The sequence below is a fragment of the Eschrichtius robustus genome, chromosome 18 (genome assembly GCF_028021215.1).
Source record: "Eschrichtius robustus isolate mEscRob2 chromosome 18, mEscRob2.pri, whole genome shotgun sequence".
Classification (NCBI taxonomy): Eukaryota; Metazoa; Chordata; class Mammalia; order Artiodactyla; family Eschrichtiidae; genus Eschrichtius; species Eschrichtius robustus.
Window position 1 is genome coordinate 12,234,513 of NC_090841.1, and position 24,837 is coordinate 12,259,349.

At 37.0% G+C, this 24,837-nt stretch overlaps 1 protein-coding gene across 3 annotated transcripts in view; it reads left to right on the forward strand.

The window, feature by feature from the left end:
* Positions 1-24,837, forward strand: part of NBEA (neurobeachin) — a 607,091-nt gene that overhangs the window by 530,758 nt on the left and 51,496 nt on the right. For all 3 annotated transcript variants that reach the window (XM_068526405.1, XM_068526406.1, XM_068526407.1), the window contains exons 46-47: positions 5,166-5,285; positions 20,155-20,307. In XM_068526405.1, coding sequence (XP_068382506.1) covers positions 5,166-5,285; positions 20,155-20,307 — 273 coding nt within the window. The remainder of the gene's footprint in view (positions 1-5,165; positions 5,286-20,154; positions 20,308-24,837) is intronic.

Below are 24,837 nucleotides of genomic sequence, written 5' to 3' on the forward strand. Positions count from 1 at the left end.
ACCTTTCAAGCCTTTTAGACCCAGTCATTAAACTCATTATTAGTTTCAGTCAATATGTTTAGTATGACAATGATAATAATTGCTTTAAAATGCTAATTAACTACATACCTCATTACTTTATTTTTTATTTTTTATATATATATATTTATTTATATTTTATTTATTTATTTATTTATTTTTGGCTGCGTTGCGTCTTCGTTGCTGCACGCGGGCTTTGTCTAGTTGCGGCGAGCGGGGGCTACTCTTTGTTGCGGTGCGCGGGCTTCTCATTGCGGTGGCTTCTCTTGTTGCGGAGCACGGGCTCTAGGCACGCAGGCTTCAGTAGTTGCGGTGCATGGGCTCAGTAGTTGTGGCTCGCGGGCTCTAGAGCTCAGGCTCAGTAGTTGTGGCACACAGGCTTAGTTGCTCTGCAGCATGTGGGATCTTCCCTTCCCAGGGCTCGAACCCATGTCCCCTGCATTGGCAGGCAGATTCTTAACCACTGCACCACCAGGGAAGTCCCTACCTCATTACTTTAAATTAAAAATATTATTTTAGACACACTACCAGTGAAGTCACTTGTCTAAACTACAAGATTCTGAAAAAGCTGTTTCTTTGCTAGCTGCTGTTGGACAAATGATGAATAAACTATCATAGAAGTTTGGAGTTTGTTCAGATATTAACTAGTATAATAGGACACATTTTACTTGGAATGTTTTTACTTTAAATCTTACCCTGAATATATAGCATATACACAGAAGTAATTCTGAATTACTTCGGAATTCACCTTCCAAATTCAGTATATTCAACCTACCTATTCACAACTCACTTGTCAAACATTTAATTATAATTCTTAGGAAGTTAAATAGGTTGTACAACAAAAGTTAATTTATAAATCAGTTGTTTAGAATTTGGGATTTACTTTATAAATTATGGGTTGCTTTGAAAGCCTACCCAAGAGACTGTTTAAACCATAATATATCTTTAACAGTATATATTTGTAGTGAAAAAATAGTAGAAACACTTATGCAAGTACCAAAAGATAATGCTACTGAATAAAATATTGTCATCGTGTTTCTCTTGATACTTATACAGACAGTGCATATATACTTAGAGGAAGATGAGGGATTCTTAACCAAGGGACTGGTGTATGGTAGGCACATAGGTTTCTGAAGATTCTAAGAGATATTTCTGGTTTCTTTTGAAAGCAATGGGAGAAAATAAACTTGTGAAGTTAGCCAAAGTACAGTAGAAATAATGGTTCCTCCATTTCCTAGAATGTGATTACATCTACTTGAAGGACCGTAGTGAGAATTGCGTTAGTTAACTGAGATAATACAGTTCCAAGCACAGAAAGGTGCTCAGTAACTTCAGTTCCCTTCCCTTTGGTCTTTATTATGCTTTATGTAACTTCAAAGTATACATCTTTTCTTTGATAGAGTTATGTCACAAGCACTGACTATTACCCAGGGATGGGGTTTGTTTCAAATGAAATGAAGAGAAGGAAAAGAAGAAAACTAAAAGGGGAGAGGGATGTAAGAAAAGATCCTTATGAGATGACTGAGCAAAAGTCATATAAGACAGAATAATAAAGGAGTTGTCTAAAGAGAAGAGGGGCAGAGGCACAGGGTTCGATTGCCCAGGAAGGGTGAATCGTCTGCGATCATTGGAAGGCAGGACAGGTTGTTAGTGTCCTTGCAGGGACTAAAGGTTATGACAGAATTCAGTAGGACAGGTACTTCCCATGCAGGACAGGTTAGTCTGATGTTCTAGCCCTGAGAAAGGGTTGGAAGGTTGGGGTAGATGTAATCAGGAGAAGGAAGTCTGCCGTCAGCCATTTATATTGTATTACCAGACCAAATCTGAAGTTTTTTGTTTTTTTTTTTTTAAACCTGAAGTTTTTAAAGCCCAAGTATTTTAATTTCTGAAAATTCTATTTAACATTTATTTATTTGTCCATCTTATCTCCCAAGCCAAAAGCTTTTCTAGTAGAATGATAAAATATCTAATATGGTGATGTACATATAGAACATGGTTTGATCAACATGTGTCAGGTGAATAAATACAGAAGTTTCTTAAACTTAATACAGCTCTTGATCCTCTGTTTTAGTCAGGCATGAGTCAAATGAAAAAGAAAGTCCTTGAGTCCTTGTACTGTGCCTTGAAGGTAATAGAGAAACACATGGTAAAAGATTATCTCCACAGTAATCAGAGCTTGAAGATCAATACCCACTTATAAACAAATAGGTTATCCATTTCTGTTAGTACTCTACCACTGTAGCAACTGGAGGCCTTCAGGAATAATGAGAATAAATGTCAGTAGAGTAGTATGTGACCCTCAAACAGTTGTTAATCAGATCTTTATAAAGGCTACGTAGGACAGTGAAATGTGGAATTCTTCAATATCCTCCGCTTTTAGGTGCCACCAGACTCATAAACTTCACAACCAGAGATAATAATTCTTCAATTTCAGATTTATTTTCACTGTGCCCATCTGTGCTATTCTTGGCATGCCTTCGTTAAGGGTTGAAAACTGAGGAAGGATTTTATAATTTAGGCTGGGGTAGAGATCAGCTTTTAGTGGTTGATGATAAGAAGTAAGACTTTGCATATATAAACGGGTCTTCACTCACATGTATTTAGTAGGTTAAAAATCATGAAGACAAGTCTGATCCCTCTAAATTATTCTCTGCCTACTACCTACAAAGAAAAAATAAATGCCTAACATCAGCATCCTAGAATAATGAAGAAGTGGATTCTGAAGATGCAACTTTATGGTCAAACTAGTGGTTAAGAACTGACAAGAAAAACTACATCTTACTCTTATCCAGCCATACCCCCCCCCCTTCTCCCAACAGTACCTTGTATGTTTAGATGAGTTTGAAAAACATTAATTAAACACTAACTATGAACCAAGCACTTGCTTGGTTCTAGGGATAGAGGGATGAATTAGGCCTAAGGAACTGAGAGTCTGGTCAATGTCTAGGGAACTGGCAGTCAGGGTGGAACCCAGCAGTGAGTACTTGACACAGTGCATGAAGCTGGTAGTCATCTTCATCACTCTGTGTCAGCTGAGATACTTCAAGCTTTCTCAATATTATTTAATCTTAATTACCCACAAGGTACTGTCATTCCCAACTAACATAGATGAAAGAACTGAGATACAGTTACTTCACACCGCTACTTACTTGGGTGGGGTTAAGTAAGGTGCCTAAGAGAAGTAAATGGTTCCACCAAGACTCAGACTTAGATCTGTCATATTTCATTCGATTTACTGTTGCTACTTCTAGAATTTTTATATCCCTACTTTAATTTAGTGATAAATATACGGCATTGACTACCTTCAGTTTAATAGGGAGTTAAATTTTTTTTTCCTAACTTAATTTTGGTGACATCTATTTGTCTCTCAAGTCACTTAAAATCTTAAACAGCAAGATGGACTTACTGGATGCATATTTGATTTTCAGGTAAATCAGTAATACCCTACTTACCTATATAGTGTTATATCATTCTTCATCTTATCTCTTTCACCATAGTTTTCTGTCATTCAATACTAAACATGAGACTTGGTGATACATTATAAACTTATAAAATTGATGTCATCTAGCCACACTAAATTTCAGGAAGATACTGAGGAATATGAATATTTATAGCTGTTGCCTGACAACTGGACCTTATGACTAGTGGCAAAAAGAGGAGTTTAAAGCAACAAAGTAATGTTTTATGGATATAAAAGAATGAATGGAAATTATATATTAAAGAAAAAAAACTAAATATTTAGGAAATATTTCTTAGCATTATTGAACCTAGGAGTGACTTGTCATTTATCCTAGACTTAAGAGAAAAGGATTGAACCATAGGAAAGTAAATATATACTCATCTTTGTTATATTTGACATTTCCTAAGAAATCCTTATAGTAAGAATGCATGTTATTTAATCCTTTTAAATTCGGAAGCAAGTTTAATGACATCAGAAATAATGCCTCTCTCCTACCATAAAAACTATAGAAAAAGCATTAAAATTAAATACATTAGGACCTTGTGATAAAGTTATTCCTAGGTTTCCTGCTATGGGAACATGTTCTTGATGACAGATACCAAGCTTTGATAAGGTAATAGTCACAGAATACTATTGAATAGAAGGACTAGAGTTTATCTAGTCTGATTCGTATTAACTTCATTTCATTCTTTCCTTCAGCAGATTATACATTGAGCAACTTGGGTGTACCAGGAGTTCTTCTAAGTGTTGGAGATAGAACAGTGAATATGATAGATATGTAACCTATTCATGTGGTGGGGAAGATAGACAAGTTAAAAAACAGTTACAAAACAATGTGACAAATGCTTCAGGGATGTGTTTTGAGAAAATATCTGTTGCTATTTGAACACACTGGAGAACTTGGCAAATCAAGGAAAGCCTTTCAGGAGAAAATGATGTCTTGGCTGAGACTTAAAAGATAAGAAGAACTTAGTCAAGTCAGAATGGTGGGGTAGATGGATAAGTTTATACCAGGCAGAGGAAACAGCACATACAAGGGACGAGAAGTGAGACCAGTGTGGCAAGACCTTAGGATGTGAAGATGGGGATGGCGAGAGATAAGAGTTAAGCAGGTTCCAGATCACTCAGGCTCTCTTAAGACAAATCAAGTAGTTTAGACTTTTCCCAGAGAGCTCTGAAGAGCTATGGAAGGATTTTAATCAAGGATTTGCATTTTTAAAAGATCATCAGACCATAATATGGTAACTTTAGGAGACTTTCACAGGTAGCCTAAGATGGATATTCCCTACCTAATTTCACACTACGGTGAACAGTGTCAGAGAGATTTTCTTTTGAGTGTTACTATGTGTGGCCTTAGTTATGAGAAAGAAGATCTGAGTTATATATTGACAATAATGCAAAATCAATCATCATAAAATCACAGAGCACTAGAACTCTATCCTTTTATAAATCAGAAGCCTGAAGGCCAAGAAGCAAAATGACCTGCCGAGGTTGAAGAGTGACAGGTGACTCAGTGGTCCAGACTGGCTCAGACCAGCACCTCCTGACTCCTGGGTGTGGGCGTCCTTCCAGGATCCTGCACCATTTCCACCTCAGAAGGGTTTCCAAACATAAAATAAAATGTTTTACAAAGGAAGAGGACGGTCGTGTTCAGAAGGGTCAAATTCTTGACTTTTTTTTCCTTTAGGAACCTTTCACAACCTTCTTCCTCAATGCAAATGACGGAAAATTTGACCATCCTAATCGAACCTTCTCGTCCGTTGCAAGGTCTTGGAGAACGAGTCAGAGAGATACTTCTGATGTAAAGGTAGGCCCTTTTATTTGTTGATATTAATTTCAAAATATGTTGAAGTTTTGATTTGTTTATATTTCTAAGTGGGTGTATAAGATATTTTATTCCACAGCTTTGTTCCATCATATTTTAAAATTATGTGGCATATCTAACCTAAGAGGAAACTAAAGGAAATAATTTCGAGCACCACAGAAAATGATTCAGGATTCTTTTGTATTATTCAGTTATATTATTCAGTGTTTTTGTTATTTCAAAAAATTTCTATCTAATTTAGATCGCACAATCAGGAGCTGGAAACAAATTGCCTTTCCTGCTGTTAACTCAATATTTGGACCATTCCATAAAACACAGCAGGAATTGGATTTGACCTTAATGTGTCATATTGTTATAGCTTGCCCAGCTTTGGGTTTACATAGCCTGGGGCAATTAATAAAGCATTAATGACAAGAGCCATTTAAAATGTAGGCTTTTCTGTACAGCCTTAGCTTTTACTTGGCTGTGCCTGGGGATACTATGCAACAATACACATTAGATTAAACCAGCACACACACAATATCCAGGAACAGCCAGAGAGCGGAGTCATTTTACAGTTGGTACTACTCAACTATTGTGAAATATAAAGATTTGTTTTTCATTTATATGGGCTTTTGTTTTTTAAAAAATGGTTGTATTCAAAACATTAAAATATATTTGCTCTCTCATTTTTCTCACTTTTTCCTGATAATAAGATTATATGATCAGGTTATTACATAGGTATATGTGTTTCTTATTTTAATCCTCCTTTCTTCAAACTTTTCCCATCACTGACACTCATGCTGTTGAATATACAAATATTATAGTATCATACCATTTAGTGTTTTAATCCAACAAAAGACAGTGAATTAAAGTCAAAATAGTCATTTACATATTTATGCTTATCTATTGCAAATATTTTTAAAAGACAATTACAGTGTTACTGAACTGTAAGAAATTGGATGAATACAACTTTTATTTAGTTTTTTTCAAAGCAGAAAACAAAGGGCATGAATCCAAGTAATGTCTAGCATATCTGTGTGTCTTATTCGTTGCCATCAAAGTTTGCATATAATTTATACATACAACGTATTCACGTTTGGAAGTAAGATAATGTAACATGCATTCTTGCTATATTAAACTCTTAAGGCCCATTTATTTCTCCGAACAGACTTACAATTTCACTGAGAAATTCCACTCTAAAAGATCCATAAACCACCATTTAAACTGATTTACAACCAATGAAATTAAGAAGGGAGTCCCTTTCTTATTTAATAACACTTTGAACATAAAATGGGGAGTCCATAGGCTTCTAGAATTAGCACAGTGTCTTTAAAAGGCATTCAGTAAATATTTTGTATGTGAATTAAATATTCTTATCTATATTTTAAGATTTCCTATCATATGTAAGGTTATCTATATCTCAATTCAGTGTACATATTATATCAAACTCTTTCAAGTGAAAATGCCTGTTCACTCTTGACATCATCACAAAACGGAAACTCAGTTTTTCAACCTAATTCAAAGGTTCACCCTCACGAGTCCACACACATGAGCCAGTCATCCTAATTTATCTAGCGTTTTTAGGCTTTACCTTTTATCCTGAGAGCTTTATTGATGCTTTCGATCACCAGATATCTCCCCTAGTTACATGTCAGTCTCTGAGGACCAGTGCCCGTAAAGCCGAATTCAGGTTTCTCCCAGAATTCTCCCAGCAGTTTTCCTGTTCTGAAACTTTTCAGAAACATTTATATTTTGTAACCCTTTGTGTTCCTTTGGCTCCTGGGGGCACATCATCAAGGACAAGGACCAATGTGGCTATCACTAATTCAGGACATTTTAAGTTTTTTATCCCAGGTAGCTGTACTTAATACAAACAGATACCGTCCTCCAACACCCCCAACTTAATTAGTTCATAAGACGCTCACTTCCTCAGCCTGACATTGCGTGGTTTGCTTTCATTTTCAGTTCTCTCCCACCACCACCCTGAACCTTTTATAGTCTATGATAATATACTTTGAGTACCTTTCCATGTAGACCCCTTCTTTTTGAAGCCTGCACATTGCCTACATATACAATAATTTATACAACTCAATCTTCTGTTGATGGATAGTTTGTCTTTCTCTCTGATCGTTACTGTTAAACCCAGGCTGCCATAAATCCTTGCGCAGATATCTTGATGAACTTTGTGTGTATATGTGAAGATAATTCCTGTTAATGGGACTGGTGGCTCAAAGGCTATATACATCTTTAATTTTGAAAGATACTGCCAAACCTTCATTCCCAAAGATGATCATTCACTCCCTTCACAGCATCATGTGAGGATGCCACCTTCCCCATGCCCCCTGCCCCGACCATCACTCTTATAATAAACAGTGTAACTTGTGCTAATCTGGTGAGTGAAAAATGGAGTCGGCTTTGTTTTGGCTTGCACTTCATTAATTATGAGTGAAGTTGAGCATTTTTCATATAATTATTGACCTGTAAACTTGCTCATATCTTTTGCCCACTTTTCAGTTGGGTCATGGGTCTTTTTCCTATTGATTTGAAAAAGATCTGAAATTGACTGCAGAAAGTTGCACTGCAAGTATGGTTTCTCAGTCTTTCAGCTTTGCTATATCTCAATTATATTTTTGTGGTTTTGTGTGTGTGTGTGTGTCCAAATGTATCACTCTTTCCCTTTATAACATCAGAATTTGGGGGTCCTCATTGAGGGAATGCTAGAGAGAAGTTTTTTGGTAATAATGATGGTTGTATGCTTGAGATTTTCTAAATTCATGTTTAAATGTATTGATTAACATGTACGGTATTTTTCCCTCTACAATAATACCTGATTTAGCAGGGAAGAATGTGTTACCAAGAGTAATACAGTTTTAAAGCCTAAACTCTTGACTTCTTATCACTAAGCTGTTAAAACATTTTATATATAATTTTAAAGAAATGTTTTTATATTTCTGAAGAAAAGTACATCTGCAGTATCTCCAAACTTAGGTAAGGTCTCATGTAAGAGAGAACTAGGACAGAGTAGATGGTTTTATTCTGTCTTTCTTTGTTACCGTCGGTCTCTTCCTGTGGTAATGAGTACAAGCTGGGCAGAGAAGACTTGGTAATCTCTCAGGAGAGAGGTCTCCCGAGTTAAGTCAGACCAGTTCGTTTTTATTTTATTTTTTAAATTTCTCTCCTCCAGCATAGTCTTGGTAACAATGACATTCAACTTACTGAAGTTCTTATACTAATTTTCTTTAATGCCTTCAAAAGTTGTTATATTACTTTTGAATAGCTATGTAGATGTCAGAAAAGGGAGCTGTGACAAAATGTCATTAAGGTGACATAGTGTAAATTAATACAGTTAATGGAGGTGCTCACCACTGACTCATTGACCCATTATGAGCTCTTGTGGAATCAACGAATGCCAGGGCATCAATCTTTTGAAAAAAGGAAGAAAAGAGATGGCAGCTTTAAAACCTTGCAGTGAATTATATTAGAAAAGTGAAAACGTCTGGGTTGGATTTGATTTCACTAGGCAGCCATAAAATGGTATGCTCTCTCAGCAAACTATATTAAACTGAAATGTCAGATTTGATGCAGTTGGTATACAATTATGAGAGTGTTAATAGTGGTCTTCTATCATTCTAAGACATACTTTCAAGTCCAATTTCTCAGCAGCTTGAACTTGTCATAAGCTTGTAAATTAGAAATTGTGTTAGAGGATATTTTCTTATTATTGACGGGATGCATATAATACTATTAACTGTACCATGGGGTTTTAGTATAGCTGTTAAAATAAACTAGAAATCACATTTACAGACACAAAATACCTGTTTTAATATTCATCTTGCCATTTCTTTAATAATATTTGGTGTCTTTCTGCACTATTTTTCATTTAGGAAACTTTAAACTACTTGGACTCTTTCCTTAAAGAGAAGCTGGTTAACAGAAATCTATCAATGGGAAGAGAGTAAACAGAAGAGCTGTTACTTTAAGTAGGCAAGCTAGTGCCTGAGCTACCTCTGTAGCAGCACACTTACAAGTTATAACAGAAGAGTTCATTCTTCTTGAATAATTCTCAGTAGTTTTCAAGCATGCTTTTTTCTTGGTCATTTGATGCAGTCCTCAAAACAGTCCCATGAGATAGAGATCATTATCCCTGTTCCATAAAGGAAGTTCACAGATATTAAGTGACTTGCCTAAATTCACACATCAGGTCAGGAGGGAGCCAGAACTAGCACTGAGGGCTCTTCAGTTATTTCCAGTGCTTTATTCATTGGATGGTTTGCGGCTTTAATTCGTCTGCATGATCTCACAATTATATCCAGCCACGTTGACTAGTTTGGAGTAACTGACAGATCAAGTCATACTCTAATAATTTATTGCTATGTACAAACCACCCTCCAAAATTAGTGGCTTAAAAAAACACAGCCATTTATTTTCTCAGAGTTCTGCAGTCAGAATGGGGTTCATCAGGTACTTGTCTCTGATCCATGTCAGGTCCAAGCGGGTGGCCTCTCTGGGTCTGAAAGATTCAAGATGACTTCATTCACATGTCTGGTCCCTTAGCAAGGATGGCTGGGACATCTGGGGACTGGCTGGTCCCCTCTCCCTCTGTATAGTCTGTCTGGGAAGATCATCACAATTTTTTTCATGGTGTCTGCCTACCAAGAGGATAAAAAAATGGGAACTGCAAAGCTACTTAGTGCCTAAGCTTGGAAGTCACATAGTGTTACCTACCTCCACAGCATTCTTTTGGTCAAGGCAAGTCACAGGGCCAGCCCAAGTTAAGGGGGAGGAGAAATGGACTCCACTTCCCCATGAGATGAGCAGCAAAATCACATTTCAAATGGACGTGGAGGTCAGAGGGATTGTTCTGGCCATCTTTGAAAACAATCTACTGAAGTCCTCTCCCCAGTCACAATTCACATTCCTCCTACAAGCAAAATATATTCAGCTTGTTCCCCACAGTCTCATCCCACTATTGTATCAGGCTCAAAATCTAGTAGCTCATGATCTATGTCAAGTCCACATACAGATTAGGTACAGAAATTCCTAATTTGGAGACCTGGAAGCTAAAAAGGTAAGTTATCTGTCCCATGTATATTCAGCTCCCAGTGGTAAGACAGGAACAGGTAAACATCAGCAGACATTCTGTTCAAAAATGGGGGAGTGTGGAAGGTACATAGCAGTCATTGAGTAGCTTTCTCCATATGTTCCTGATCATAGAAAGTTGGGGCCAAGGCCTCCTTTGCCCAAGTTGGTGCAGCAACTTAAAAAATTTGTGGATTTTCTATGTATCAAAGTATAGTTCACTGTCAGAAAAAACTCTTTTCTCACAAGTTCTTTCAAGACAGGATCCTCCCTACTTCAGGCTGTGATTAGGATGCCCTTTGTAATGCTCATAAGATTCTTGCAATCCCTTTGTGTGGCCGAGTGAGTCTGCAAACCTCTATCTTAAATTTTTCTGAGCACTTATAAAAGGTTTTACAGACACCCTTTTCCCTATGACCATATTTTACTTACAGCACCTTAGAACTGATCTTTGTCTGAACCTTTTTTAATTTTGAGAATCTGACAAGATTGTCCTAGGCCCCTATGTCTCTCTAAATACTGCTTTAAATCTGAGCAGTTTCTTCCTTAGCTTATAATACCTTATTCATATACCATTGAAAGAAACCAGTGGTCCCTTTCAGCATTCTGCCTGGAAATACCTTTAACTAGAAGCACAAGTTCATTCAGTACTTTTTCTGTCTTTGAAATGACTGCAGGAACTAGTCTTTTTTTTTTTTTTTTTTTAAACATCTTTATTGAAGTATAATTGCCTTACAATGGTGTGTTAGCTTCTGCTTTATAACAAAGTGAATCAGTTATACACATACAATATGTTCCCATATCTCTTCCCTCTTGCATCTGCCTCCCTCCCACCCTCCCCATCCCACCCCTCTAGGTGGTCACAAAGCACCGAGCTGATCTCCCTGTGCTATGTGGAACTAGTCTTGTTAGTTTATCCCACACTACGTTATCATGCATTGATTTCCTCCTGCTTCCAGTAGCAACTTCCGTACTGATCTCCCACCAACAGTCTCCTCACCGTCCTTCCAGCCTCTGCCTGCTGCCCTGTCCCAAAGCCAATGCCACGTGTTTTAAGTTTTTATTACTTCAGGACTCCACTCCCAGGCATTCATTTCTGTTTCAGTTATCCATCACTGTGTAACAAATCACCCAAACCTCATCTTAAAACAGCATCAATTATTATTTGTTGACAATCATGCAGTGGGAGTTAAGGCTCAGAGGGGACCACTCACCTCTGTGCTACAGTGACAGCTGGAGAGGCTTGGCTGGGTCAGAGAAGCAAGATGGCTTCACTCCCATGTTTTGTGCCTCGTCTGATGGAGCTGATGGAGCGGTGGGGGACTGTCCAGGCCTGTCTGTCTGTCCACACAATCTTTCCAGCAAGGCAGCCACACAGTTTTATGTGATGGTGACTTCTAAGGGAACAACCATGGAGGCTGCCAAGCCTCTTTTAAGACTTAGGCATCTCTGCAAGCCCTGAAATGTCATTTTGTCACATTCTGTGTGTTGAAATAAGCCAGCCCATATTCAGAGAGAAGGGAAATAGACTCCACCTCTTTATGGGAGGAACAGTAAAGTGGAAGTGCCAGACAGCATGCAGGATGAGAGGGATTATTATGGGGAGGAACAGTAAAGTGGAAATGCCAGACAGCATGCAGGATGAGAGGGATTATTATGGGGATCGTTGAAAAAACTCTGTAAGTTACTAATGTTAAAAAATTGTAAGTTTCAGTTTGGTTTATACATCCAGTTCAGTCTGACTGTGCATTTGGAAAAACCAAAATCTGAAGCGCAAAAAACTTATAAAAATATATCTGATTAGCCTAGGTAACATGTAAGCTAGTCCATATATTTGATAAAAACACTTAAATTGTCTGAAATGTCTGCATAGGTGTTCATTCAAACACAAATATCCAAAGTGACAGAGCTTTTTTTTTTTTTTTTTTTTTTTTTAAACTGATTATGGGATATACTTTGGTACTGGGTAAACTCTGTTGATAGAGTAAATAATAGCTTCAAAAAGTATTTTGCATAAAGCTATGAAATGCATTGTTTCACGCACATTACCCCCATTTAATCCTCTCATCCACACTGTGATTTAGTTGCTGTCATCATCACAATTTTGCATATCAAGAAACTGGTTTTTTCTTAAAGTTTAAGAAACTTGCCCAAGCTGGTGAGAAGTCTGTATTTCAACTCAGAACCATTTGATTTTAATGCACAGAAAGCTGCACTTCCCCGGTAGAGGTAAAAGGGACAGTCCCAAAACTGCCAGCCTGACAGCCTCCCCCTTCACTACGACTAACTGGTAGCCCTGCGGTAACTCTGCTTTAACTAATACTGTTTGAAAACCTTTTACCACTATTTCATGCCTGAAGTTCAGGATATGATAAATATACAGTAATGATCTGTTCATTTTTCATTCCACAAATATGTATTGAGTACCTTTTTTATATGTCAGGCACCATTCTTACCACTGAGTGGTGAGAAAGTGAGATCCCTTGTTCCCTTGTTGATGGGGTTTCTGTTACAGTGGGACACGGGAGCATAAATAAATTAACAAAGAAAAAAAGAATTCCTGTGCAGAAAATTAAAACAGAATGAAGTCATACAGAGTGGGTTACTGTTTTAAAAGGAAAAACAGAGAATGTAAGAGCAGGGACCCTGAATCTAAAGTGTTTGGGTTTGATTTCTGACTTTACCACCTATTTGCAGTGTGGTTATTAGAAAATTACTTACCCTTAGTGTTCATGTCCATAAAGTGGGAAGAATGAGGATACATACCTTAGGAAGCTTTTGTGAAGATTAAGAAAAAGATGTAAAGTACTTAGAACAGTGTCATGACACAGTAAGATACAAGTAAGTAATTCCTGCTGTTTTAAGATTGAATGGCCAGCCGTGACATTTCAGCTATTTCCTTGTCTTGGAGCCGAGATACAGTAATTGTCATCTTCTTGTACATAACATTTGAATCTCAGAGGTGATACTCTCTTAACTCATTAAATTTTTTAGAATAAGCAAATCTTTTAAATAATATAAATGTGAATATTAATTATATGTGAATGCCCTGTATTTACATACTAACTTTAAATTTAAAATGCCATTTGAAACAAGATTTTAAAGCAATAAAATTGAGGCATAAAAGCTTGCACCCACTCTGCTGTTTCAGCAACTTCTCCCTAGACTTTCTGTGATTTTACTCTCTTTTCCTTCCCCTTCAGGGAAAAAAAAAAACAAAACAAGAAAAACACAAAACTTAAACTTCCCCAGCTCAAGACTTCAGGGTTCAGACTGCTTTAGTCACTTACAGCTCTGGTCTTTTGAAGCTTCGAGGGGCTTTGCAAATATGCTGTACTTCAGGAATTTCTTCATATTGCTTTAAAATGTGTCTTTTTTTTAATCTGCATCCTAAAAAAACAAAAAATATTGTTAGAGTGAATCTGGGAGAGTTTTTTCTTCCCGTCAAACGTCAGGCCTCCAGCGGCTTACACCAACATCTTAGCTAACACCCTAATTTACGACCACATTCTGGTCGGCCAGATGAGGACCGGAGTGGAGAAAATGTCTCACTTAGGATCATCCCGAAGGCCCTGGTAATCCTACTTTTTCATGATTGGCTGCGATTCAAGCCTTCAAAGTCCCCACCCCCCTCCCGCTGTTCTAAATAACCCTCAGAGGAGAGGTTCCTCAGCCTCGCTTTGTTCTCCTTGGTGGTAGCAGGCTTTCAGCCCCTTCTTTCTGGAGAGCTTAAGTTAAAATGAAAAGGACTTGCTTCCTTCACTTCTTCAGTTTGGGTACAGTTTTGCTGGCAACGTTAAAACCAACTTTTTCTAAATTTAAATTGAACTCTTTTACACCTTTGAACCTTCTAACAAAACTAGAATAAGCAAGATAACATTTTTTAAGCTGCAAAAGTTTCCTCTCGAAAGGTACAAATTTTAGTTCTGGGTGCATCCTTTTTCTTTTATTTAATAAAGTACTTTATTGGCTCTTTTCCTATCTTGAAGCATTCTTGCAACCATCTCTATAGTCCCCAGAAGATTTCTAGTGATATTAAGATGATTTTATCTCATATCTTCAATAGTTTAATATTTAATGAGTACCTGCTGCATACAAAGTATAGCACCAAGAGCTGTGGGGGATTTAGCAAAATATAAACCTACAAAACTAGGCTCAAAGTCTGCTTTGCCCAAACTGTTATTAATATAAAATCCTAGGCTTCTTATGCCTTTGCGAGTCTAATTTAATGACATTCAGTGAAATAGTATTACAGTGGCAAGTAGGTTAATAATAACCACGTATTTTATATGCCCCTATACCATGGAAAAGAATGGGAAACGATATATATGAAAAACATTAGAGCACCAAGACACTTGAAGATAAACTGAAACTCTTTGGGCTGTCTAAATAAAAAATAAATCCATGTTGCTATATCCCTGTGGATGTATATCCCTCTCAGTCCTCAAGGAAGCTTACATAGGCTAGTTGTAGAGATAGAACATGGACACAAATAACTGACGAAAGACAGATGGGAAATCCCTGACTTATGTGAGCTTATTACACATAAATCCCACTCTCCATGGAGCAACTGCATGAGCTTACATTCCTCTCCCCATTTTGGACCATTTGGGATGCTATTGATACTCAGTGTCATATATAAAATGGGTAATGTGCAAATAGCAATGTTCTTTATCTTCTCTACATCTTATACTAATTTCCCACGTTTTTCCAAGCAATGAGAGCAAGATCAAAAGAAAATTTTGTGGTTATTGTCTCGGTCAGCTCAGGCTACTGTGTGTTACCATAAACTAGGTAGCTTATACACAACAGAAATGGGTTCCTCACAGTTCTGGAGGCTGGAAGTCCGAGATCAAGGTGCCCACGTAGGTTCTGTGTCTTGTGAGAGCCTCTGCCTCCTGGCTCACAGAAGGACAGGTTCTTGTGTGTCCTCACATGGCAAAGAGAGGAAGCAAGCTCTCTCAGGACTCTCACCAGGACACTAATCCCATTCACTAGGGCTCCACCCTCATGACCTCATCTAATCCTAATTACCTTCCAAACACCCTACCTCCTAGTATCATCACATTAGAGGATAGGGTTTCAACATTTGAATTTTGGAGGAATAGAATATTCAGTCTGTAACAGTTACACATTTCTGATTTGAGTACAAATAAATGAGCATAGCAATCATACTTTACTTCTACCTTCTAATCAGTGACCACACACCTTTACCAAATTGGCCCCTCAGTGCAACATGGTATATACACTGTCATGCTTACCCAGCCCAGAAGTCAAACTCATGATAGTCATTGCTGATAGATGTTGCTGAAGCACCCTTTAGCCCCTGGTTTATCCACCACCTAAGCTGTATCATTATCTGCAAATAAGAATGTTTGTTTACCTATTAGTTTTTCTTTTAGCCCCTTCTTAATTGCCCCCTCACATTCAAGTCACTGAAAATTTACATTAACATATTAATTTCACTGTAGTTCTCCTTTCCCACAGTTCCTTGTGCCCTTGATGTCTTGTACGTAGTTTATTATTAATATATATTTGCCTCTCCGTATGAGCCGTCTAATTCCCTCTCCTTTTTGCATCCCCGAGTCCACATCTTTGTTTACTCATCCTCACGTGTGTTGCAGATGGCCCACCCTGGTACAGTCCCACAATATGTCCCCTTACTCAACACGGCTGCAGTTTCCCTTCCCTCTTCCCTCCCATTCTCCTTGCTGCTGCTGGTTCCCCTTCTCCCCCTCCCCACCCACACATATACCTAGTCTCTCCCCTCTCCAGTTCATTCTTTACTTTGACAGCCAGTGTCTTGCTTTAAAATAAATGTAATCACGTCAATAGCTCTGTTTTTTTTAAATTATTGCCAATAAGACAAAATCCAAAGAGCTTAAAACTTGGCATAAAACTTCCTTCGTCATCTGACTCCATATACCTCCCACCATCTCATTCCACCCCATCTTGATCTGTCCCCCAATATATCCTGCACTCCACCCATACTCGGTTTGTACCACTCCTTGATAATACTCTCTGCCAGTCCCCCTGCCCCTTTCCCCACCTTTATCTTAGCCATGGTTGAACTCAATGTCTGATCTCCAGTGAAATCTTTTCTGACTTGCCCAGAGTTCCCTGCTCTGTCCTCTCTGCTCCCTTGTGCTTTGTTTATACTTTCACAGCTATTATTGTTATGCATTATAACCATCTGTTTATACATTTGCCCCGTAGACCAGACTATGAATTACTCAAAGGTAAGGCCATGTTTGTTCATTATTTGTTTTCTTAGTACCCATCACAATGCCTGGTACTCAAACTTTACTACATGAATAAATAAATATCAGGGAATTATATAATGGGTTTTAGAGAGATTTCTATTTAGGGCTTCCCTGGTGGCGCAGTGGTTGAGAGTCTGCCTGCCAATGCAGGGGACACGGGTTCGAGCCCAGGTCTGGGAGGATCCCACATGCTGTGGAGCAGCTGGGCCCGTGAGCCACAACTACTAAGCCTGCGCGTCTGGAGCCTGTGCTCCGCAACAGGAGAGGCTGCGATAGTGAGAGGCCCGCGCACCGCGATGGGGAGTGGGCCCCGCTTGCCACAACTAGAGAAAGCCCTCGCGCAGAAACGAAGACCCAACACAGCCAAAATAAATAAATAAATAAATAAACCTTATAAATAAATCTGTCCAATCTTAGCCAGCTTTGACCACACAAAGTAAGATTCCTTAAAAAAAAAAAAAAAAAAAAGATTTCTATTTAAATGGTTTAAATAGAAGAAAAATTATGATTCTTAAAAAGCTAAGCTCTGCTTATCCAGAAAATTCATTTACACAAATCTGTTCAAACTCCCATAATGCTGGAGAAAATAAACATGATTATATTTTTCTATGGTTCACATTTGTTATCATAAGAGTGGATAATGATCAAATTCTCACAGAGGATTGCTAAGATAAACACTTATGCTATAGCAGATAAATGTTGGTTTTAGCAGGAGAACCCATAAAGAGAACACTTTTTTAAAAATTAATTTTTATTGGAGTATAGTTGCTTTACAATGTTGTGTTAGTTTCTACTGTACAGCAAAATGAATCAGCTATACATATACATACATCCCCTCTTTTTTGGATTTCCTTCCCATTTAGGTCACCACAGTGCATTAAGTAGAGTTCCCCATTTGTTTTCTATTTTATACATAATATCAATAGTGTATATATGTCAATCCCAATCTCCCAGTTCCTCCCACCCGCCGCCCTTTCCCCCTGGGTATCCATATGTTGGTTCTCTACATCTTTGTCTCTATTTCTGCTTTGCAAATAAGATCATCTATACCATTTTTCTAGATTCCACATATATGTGTTAATATACGATATTTGTTTTTCTGTTTCTGACTTACTTCATTCTGTATGACACTCTCTAGGTCCATCCACGTCTCTACCAATTACCCAGTTTCACTCCTTTTTATGGCTGAGTAATATTCCACTGTACATATGTGCCACATCTTCTTTATCCATTCATCTGTTGATGGACATTTAGGTTGCTTCCATGTCCTGGCTATTGTAAATAGTGCTGCAGTGAACATTGGGGTGCATGTGTCTTGTTGAATTACAGTTTTCTCTGGGTATATGCCCAGTAGTGGGATTGCTGGGTCATATGGTAGTTCTATTTTTAGTTTTTTAAGGACCCTCCGTACTGTTCTCCATAGTGGCTGTATCAATTTACATTCCCACCAACAGTTCAAGAGGGTTCCCTTTTCTCCACCCTCTCCAGCATTTATTGTTTGTAGATTTTTTGATGATAGCCATTCTGACCCATGTGAGGTGATACCTCATTGTAGTTTTGATTTGCATTTCTCTAATGATTAGTGATGTTGAGCATCTGTTCATGTGTTTGTTGGCCATCTGTATGTCTTCTTTGGAAAAATGTCTGTTTAGGTCTTCTGCCCATTTTTGGATTGGGTTGTTTGTTTTTTTGATATTGAGCTGCATGAGCTGTTTGTATATTTTGGAGATTAATCCTTTGTCAGTTGCTTCATATGCAAATATTTTCTCCCATTCTAAGGGTTGTCTTTTCATCTTGTTTATGGTTCCCTTTGCTGTGCAAAAGCTTTTAAGTTTAATTAGGTCCCATTTGTTTTTTGGGTTTTTTTCATTACTCTAGGAGGTGGGTCAAAAAAGATCTTGCTGCAATTTATGTCAAAGACTGTCCTACCTATGCTTTCCTCTAAGAGTTTTATAGTGTCTGGCCTTACCTTTAGGTCTTTAATCCATTTTGAGTTTATTTTTGTATATGGTGTTAGAGAGTGTTCTAATTTCATTCTTTTACATGTAGCTGCCCAGTTTTCCCAGCACCACTTATTGAAGAGGCTGTCTTTTCTCCATTATATATTCTTGCCTCCTTTTCATAGATTAGTTGACCATAGGTGCGTGGGTTTATCTCTGGGCTTTCTCTCCTGTTCCATTGATCTATATTTCTGTTTTTGTGCCAGTACCATACTGTCTTGATTACTGTAGTTTTGTAGTATATTCTGAAGTCAGGGAGCCTGATTCCTCCAGCTCTTGTTTTTCTTTCTCCAGATTGCTTTGGCTATTCATGGTCTTTTGTGTTTCCATACAAATTGTAAAATTTTTTGTTCTAGTTCTGTGAAAAATGCCATTGGTAATTTGATAAAGGGAACACTTTTGCATATGCTTTTCTTGGGCTGAAGAATCCAGTTTATTTGAAGACCTCAGTGTCTGGTGTTTTTTTTTTTTTGGTGGGGGTGGTTGTTTATTTTTTAGCTTTTCTATTTATCACTATGTATCCCAAAGTGAGATTCAAATTTCGGGTACTATGCCATCCATGTCAGACATGTTACACAAGTAAATGTTCTTATGCTTTTCACAAATAAAGTTAATTTAACCCTCATCTTGATATTTGAAAAGATCAGTATTTTTTCATAGTATTGATGGTAAACATAAAACTACCGTGTTTTTTGTTTTCATTTCCTCAAGTTGTTTTGTTTGTTTTTTTTTTTTAAAAAGGACAACAAATTAAAATTTTTAAGGTCAGTTCATTCCTGTATCATATTTATTCTAAAGTTACATAAACCAATATTAGACGTGCATCAAACACAAGTTTGCCTTGAACCCAGTTGTTAATGCCATACTTACATACAAGTAACACAAGTTATCTTTGCATTGAAGTTAAGAACTTAGTATTCAAGTGGCATGCATTAAATATTTAAACTTATTATATTGCATATCATCTCTTATTGTATTTAGTGGTAGGTATAAAAACAATTTATTTTGCCAAATTATAAAATAAAACAATGAGTCTCTTCATAATAATCATGTATTGATTATTATGTAAAAAATAATTGCCAGTGGAGTCAAAAAGAAAAAGTAGAAGACATTACATGATTTTTAACCAATACTGGCAACAACTTTTTTTGAATTTGGATATTTTATTAATAGCATTTGGAAAAGTTTGTTGAACAGCATAGACTTGTAGGTATAGCTTTATATATTTGTTCACTGATACTACTGGGAATATTGTTGATTCTGTAACCCATTTCTCTTAACTAATTTGTGGCAAGATAAGATTGAAAATCTTATAAACATAAATTATCAAGCATATTGTTCAAGAAAAATGTTTGCCCTCTTTTCCTAGACTCCTATCTAAAGAAAATTAAATAAAGAATGGAACTAAGTAATAAAATATTGAATTTAAGTAAAGAAATTAATTCTGTTCATAGTTGTTATAAATTAATACTTTCATTCAACTGATTTTTAAAATGGTTTAATATGCTACATTTTTATTCCTGGCAGGAACTAATTCCAGAGTTCTATTACCTACCGGAGATGTTTGTCAACAGTAATGGATATAATCTTGGAGTCAGAGAAGATGAAGTGGTGGTAAATGATGTTGATCTTCCCCCTTGGGCAAAAAAACCTGAAGACTTTGTACGGATCAACAGGATGGTAAGAGCGATTTTGTTTTTGCTTGAGCAGTCACAAGGAAGTAAAAAATATTCTGTAGTTAAGTTTTCAGCTACTAACAAATTGTCTTTTAACATCTATAAATACAAGGCTCAATTTTTGAGAAAAAAAAAAAAGAAAGCATTTTACTGTTGTCTTTTGACAGCAGTTCTTTATTGTAGAGTGGATTTTCCTTTCATGAGGACTAATAAGGGAATGGTAATTCAGTTATATTTGCTCCCTTAGGAGAAGACAATCAGATGAGCATCTGTTGACTAATGTATTCTAAAATGGTCGAAATTAATGTCCATTCCTTATTTTTGTCTATTGGCTAAATCTGCACTCTTTTTTCACTCATAAAATACTCAAAACAAAATAAGATACATTTAGAACATATTTGTATGTAGGAAATTATAAGCTGTGAAACATACCTTAAAATGTAATATACTTGACTAAGAGAACAGCCATCTTGTAAACATTCTTAGATAGAAAATGTCATTACTTTTTAAATCTGTATGACAGATGTCTGGGTGTTCAAATAGAAAATGTGTAAATAGAATGTTTGCATGTGGTTATTTTATAGATCTTAATATATTTTATCCATATTTAAGGAGATTTTAATCTCAGTGGGGTTACGGTATATGGAAATGAACCACTTTACCAAACAACGTCTCTAGTGTACTATTGTTCTTGGCCAATTGAGGAATTATATCAATAAAGCCTATGACCCCAAATATGTTTTTAACCCTGTTTCACTCCCAGTTTTTCCAGCTGTCCCATAAATATGTTTTATTTCATTTTGACAGCTTATTTATTTGAATTAGAATCCAAATAAGGTCCACATATTGCAGTGGACCTCACCTATCCCTCAGTCTCTTCTTTAGTAAGAGCTGTATAATTCACATATATCACACAGATACAATTCACATACCATACAAGTCAACCATTTAAAGTAAAGAAAAAAAATCAGTGGGTTTTAGTCTATTCACAGAGTTCTGCAACCATCACCACAGTCAATTATGAACAGTTTCATTACCCCATTAAGAAACCCAATACCCTTTAGCATCTCCCCCCGCCCATTTTCCCCATTCCCCCAACCAGCCCTAGGCAACCACTAATCTACTTTCTGTCTCTAAAGATTTGCCTATCCTGTTTATTTCGCATAAACAGGATCATACAATATGTGGTTCCTTCTTCTACCCCTCATTTTATGTCTCTTTTTGTCACTGTCAGTCACATGCTCCCTTCAATTTTAGAGCTATTTTTCTGTCTCCAAGAAATATTTTACTTTTAATACACTTTATTTTAGAAAGCTAGGTACTGAGACAGTAGACCTATGTTTAACGTTACTGTATAGATAATCTATAATCTAGTCTCCCTCTGAGGTAATATCATGTAGTACATAAATTTTATATAGGATTTCTCTCACTTCTCAATCTGGAAATTGGCACTTTCAGGTATATGGCATAATCTCACACCATCTTCTTGAACAATAGATTATCTCTTCAATTTATCTTTTTAATGTGAAGGATTTATACTTTAGTGATGCATACTTCTACAGTCTATACTTATTTTTAGAACTGGTTGCTTATTATTATCACAATACCCTTACATACTTGAATACTGGCTATGATATCAGTGTAAGGATACCAGATCCACAGACTTAACCCTGGAACCCACTACATCCTGAGTTGTGTCTGAGATGTGTCTCTCAGTCACGTCATTTCACTGTATATTTCTAGAGCCAAGAACTGTGCCTGCAAGAGTAGTTAGTCACCAGATATTTGCTGTTATGAATGATTGAATGAATCACATGGGGTAATAATCTTAATGATTTTAGCATGTTGTCTAGTTAGGTCCAAACTAGTGAAACGAAATGAATCCTTCACTCAGGCAGGCAAAGTAGCAAAAATTGTTGGACCAAATTTTCTCTTGCTCTGATTAAACACAGGTTTTTATGTGGCTGCTAACAATTAATAAATGCCAGGTGGTTATATTGGAAAGAATACTTGGGGTTTAAAAGTTTCCTGGCTCTTGAATCTGAGTTCATTGCCCTGAGTAGATTATGGAGCATCTCTGGTTCTCATATTTCTCATCTGTAAAGTGAGACTACCTTACGAGTGTTTTAAAAAAATCATTATTTGTGATAAAATTCACTTGTACAATTTAATGATCTTTAGCAAATTTACAGAGTTGTGTGGCCATCACCAAAATCTAATTTTAGAACATTTCTTTTGCCCCAGAATTATCCTGTGCCCACCTCCAGCCCCAGACAATCATTAGTCTACCTTCTCTCTCCATAGGTTTGCCTCTTCAGGACATTTTTCTTAAATAGACCCATACAATATGTGTTCTTTTGTGTTTGACATCTTTCACTTAGCATGAGATTCATCCATGTTGTAGCGTATATCAGTTTTTGTTCCTCTTTTTGCATAATGATAGTCCACTGTATGGATATACCACATTTTGTTTATCCATTCATCAGTTGATGAACTTTTGAGTTGTTTCCACTTTTTGGCTGTTATGAATAATTCTACTATGAATGTTCACATAGAAGTCTCTATATGGACATGTGTTTTCCTTGCTTTGGGGTATATACCTAGTGGTAGAATTTCTGAGTCATGTAGTAAATTTATATTTAGCTTTTTAAGAAATTAACTCTTTTGCAAAGTGACTATGTATCTTACATTCCCAATAGCAATGTATGACTGTTCCAGTTCCTCCACATCTTCACCAACACTTGTTACTGTCTGTTTTTTTTTTTTATTATAGCCATTATTGTGGATGTGAAGTAATATCTCATTACAATTTTAATTTGCATTTCCCTGGTGACTGATGATGTTGAGAATCTCTTCAAGTGTTTATTGGATGCTAAAACATTTTTAGATATATTTTAAGAAACATCAGGTAATGATTCATTATAGATACAACTTCTGTGTTCCTCATTAATGAAAAAGTTTAAACACCCCCAGAATTAGTAATTTTATTAATGATATGCCTAATTGAAAAAGAAAAAGCAGTTGTGTTTCTAAACACAAATCCCCAGGGCAGCATCATGCACAGAATTTCTTTAATGTAGGGAAAGATGATTATTATGGATGAGAAATTATCAGATAGTTATTACTGATACAAACTGAACAAGCAGGACCGTACAGTCTTGACTAAACCTGCAGAAAAATCACAGTGCTTCATTCATCTAGTAGGTTGGGTACTAATGCAGTCCAGCTAAATAAACTTACCAAATAAATGAAGTTTCTAGATGTTTATAGCTAAGTGAGAACTTTTTTGAACCCTGCTGTGGTGGTTGTTCTAAAATGTATTACTATTTGGTTTTCTACCCTCTTATGCAAAGGATGAAACTTCTCTTTATTATCATAAGTACCCATTATTCTGTGAAGTGATATAATTCCATATCTATTCTTTTTCTGTTTTCTTCTTTAGATTGTTAGGTATCATCACACTTTCCTTTAATGGCCGTAGTGATTCGAATTTTTCTTATAATCTCTAGTCTACAGAATCAGACAATCAAACTTATCAAGGCCTTATGATAAACAAGAGTCAGTCGAGTGCTAACAGAGGCCCTAGGGGAAGTGTAAACTTTATAGCTTTGGAGGAGAGTGACTGTCTTCTACCTCAGGTTTCACTGGCCATTGTTTGATCAATTCCAGATGTGGGAGTTGGTACTCAAACGTGAAGTGACAAAACCCTCCCTTAGTAAGTGGAATGTTACTCTAGACAGCACCCCGTTTATACCTCTTTTTACGTATAAAGAGCTACATGATGGGGCTAAGACATTCTCCTTTCTTCCAGGGTGTAGTTGCTTACAATTTTTTTCTCTGCTTTCCTCATTCCAAGACTTACAGCTGACAACTGCTGCACAGGAGGTTGGATACCCTAATCTTAGTCACCATACCCCGTATCCCAGTGGTGGTCCTGAGTCATCCCAATATGACGGCTGACCAAGATAAAATAATGGCAGTAGTGCTTATAACCTGTGCCATCTATTGATTGTTTATTATTTTTCAAATACTGTGCTAGAGCTTCAGGTGCAATATTCTTTTAATCCTCAAAAAGTCTTCTGAAATGAGAATTATACTGAAACTCAGTGAGGTAAATTACTTTGTCAAAGATCACCTGCTTATCAGAGTGGCAGTGTTCCTACCCACGGTCTCCAGGCTCAAGTGAGTAGTGACTTGAGGAGCTGTGGAGAGGGAGAGGGAAAGAAGGAGGGAAGGAAACATGTCTTCTAACTAGAAGCCAGTACCTTGGGGCCAGCAGAAGAAAAGACAGAGATAAGAGGGAATTGACCCCAAGCCAGCAGCGTGTTCCAGCCTCAACAGCTAAGCAGACCTGACTTTCTGTGACCCTGTTTCTAACTCTTTATCCCCAAAGTCCTCACCCCATAAGACTTCCTTTCCCAGCCAGTAAAAGCTCGGTTTAGAGCTGAGGTAGTCCCAAGTCCCACCACCCAGCGGGTGTTGGAAGAAGGCTATCTTCCAACTCTACAAAATGGAGGAAATGGCATTATTTTAC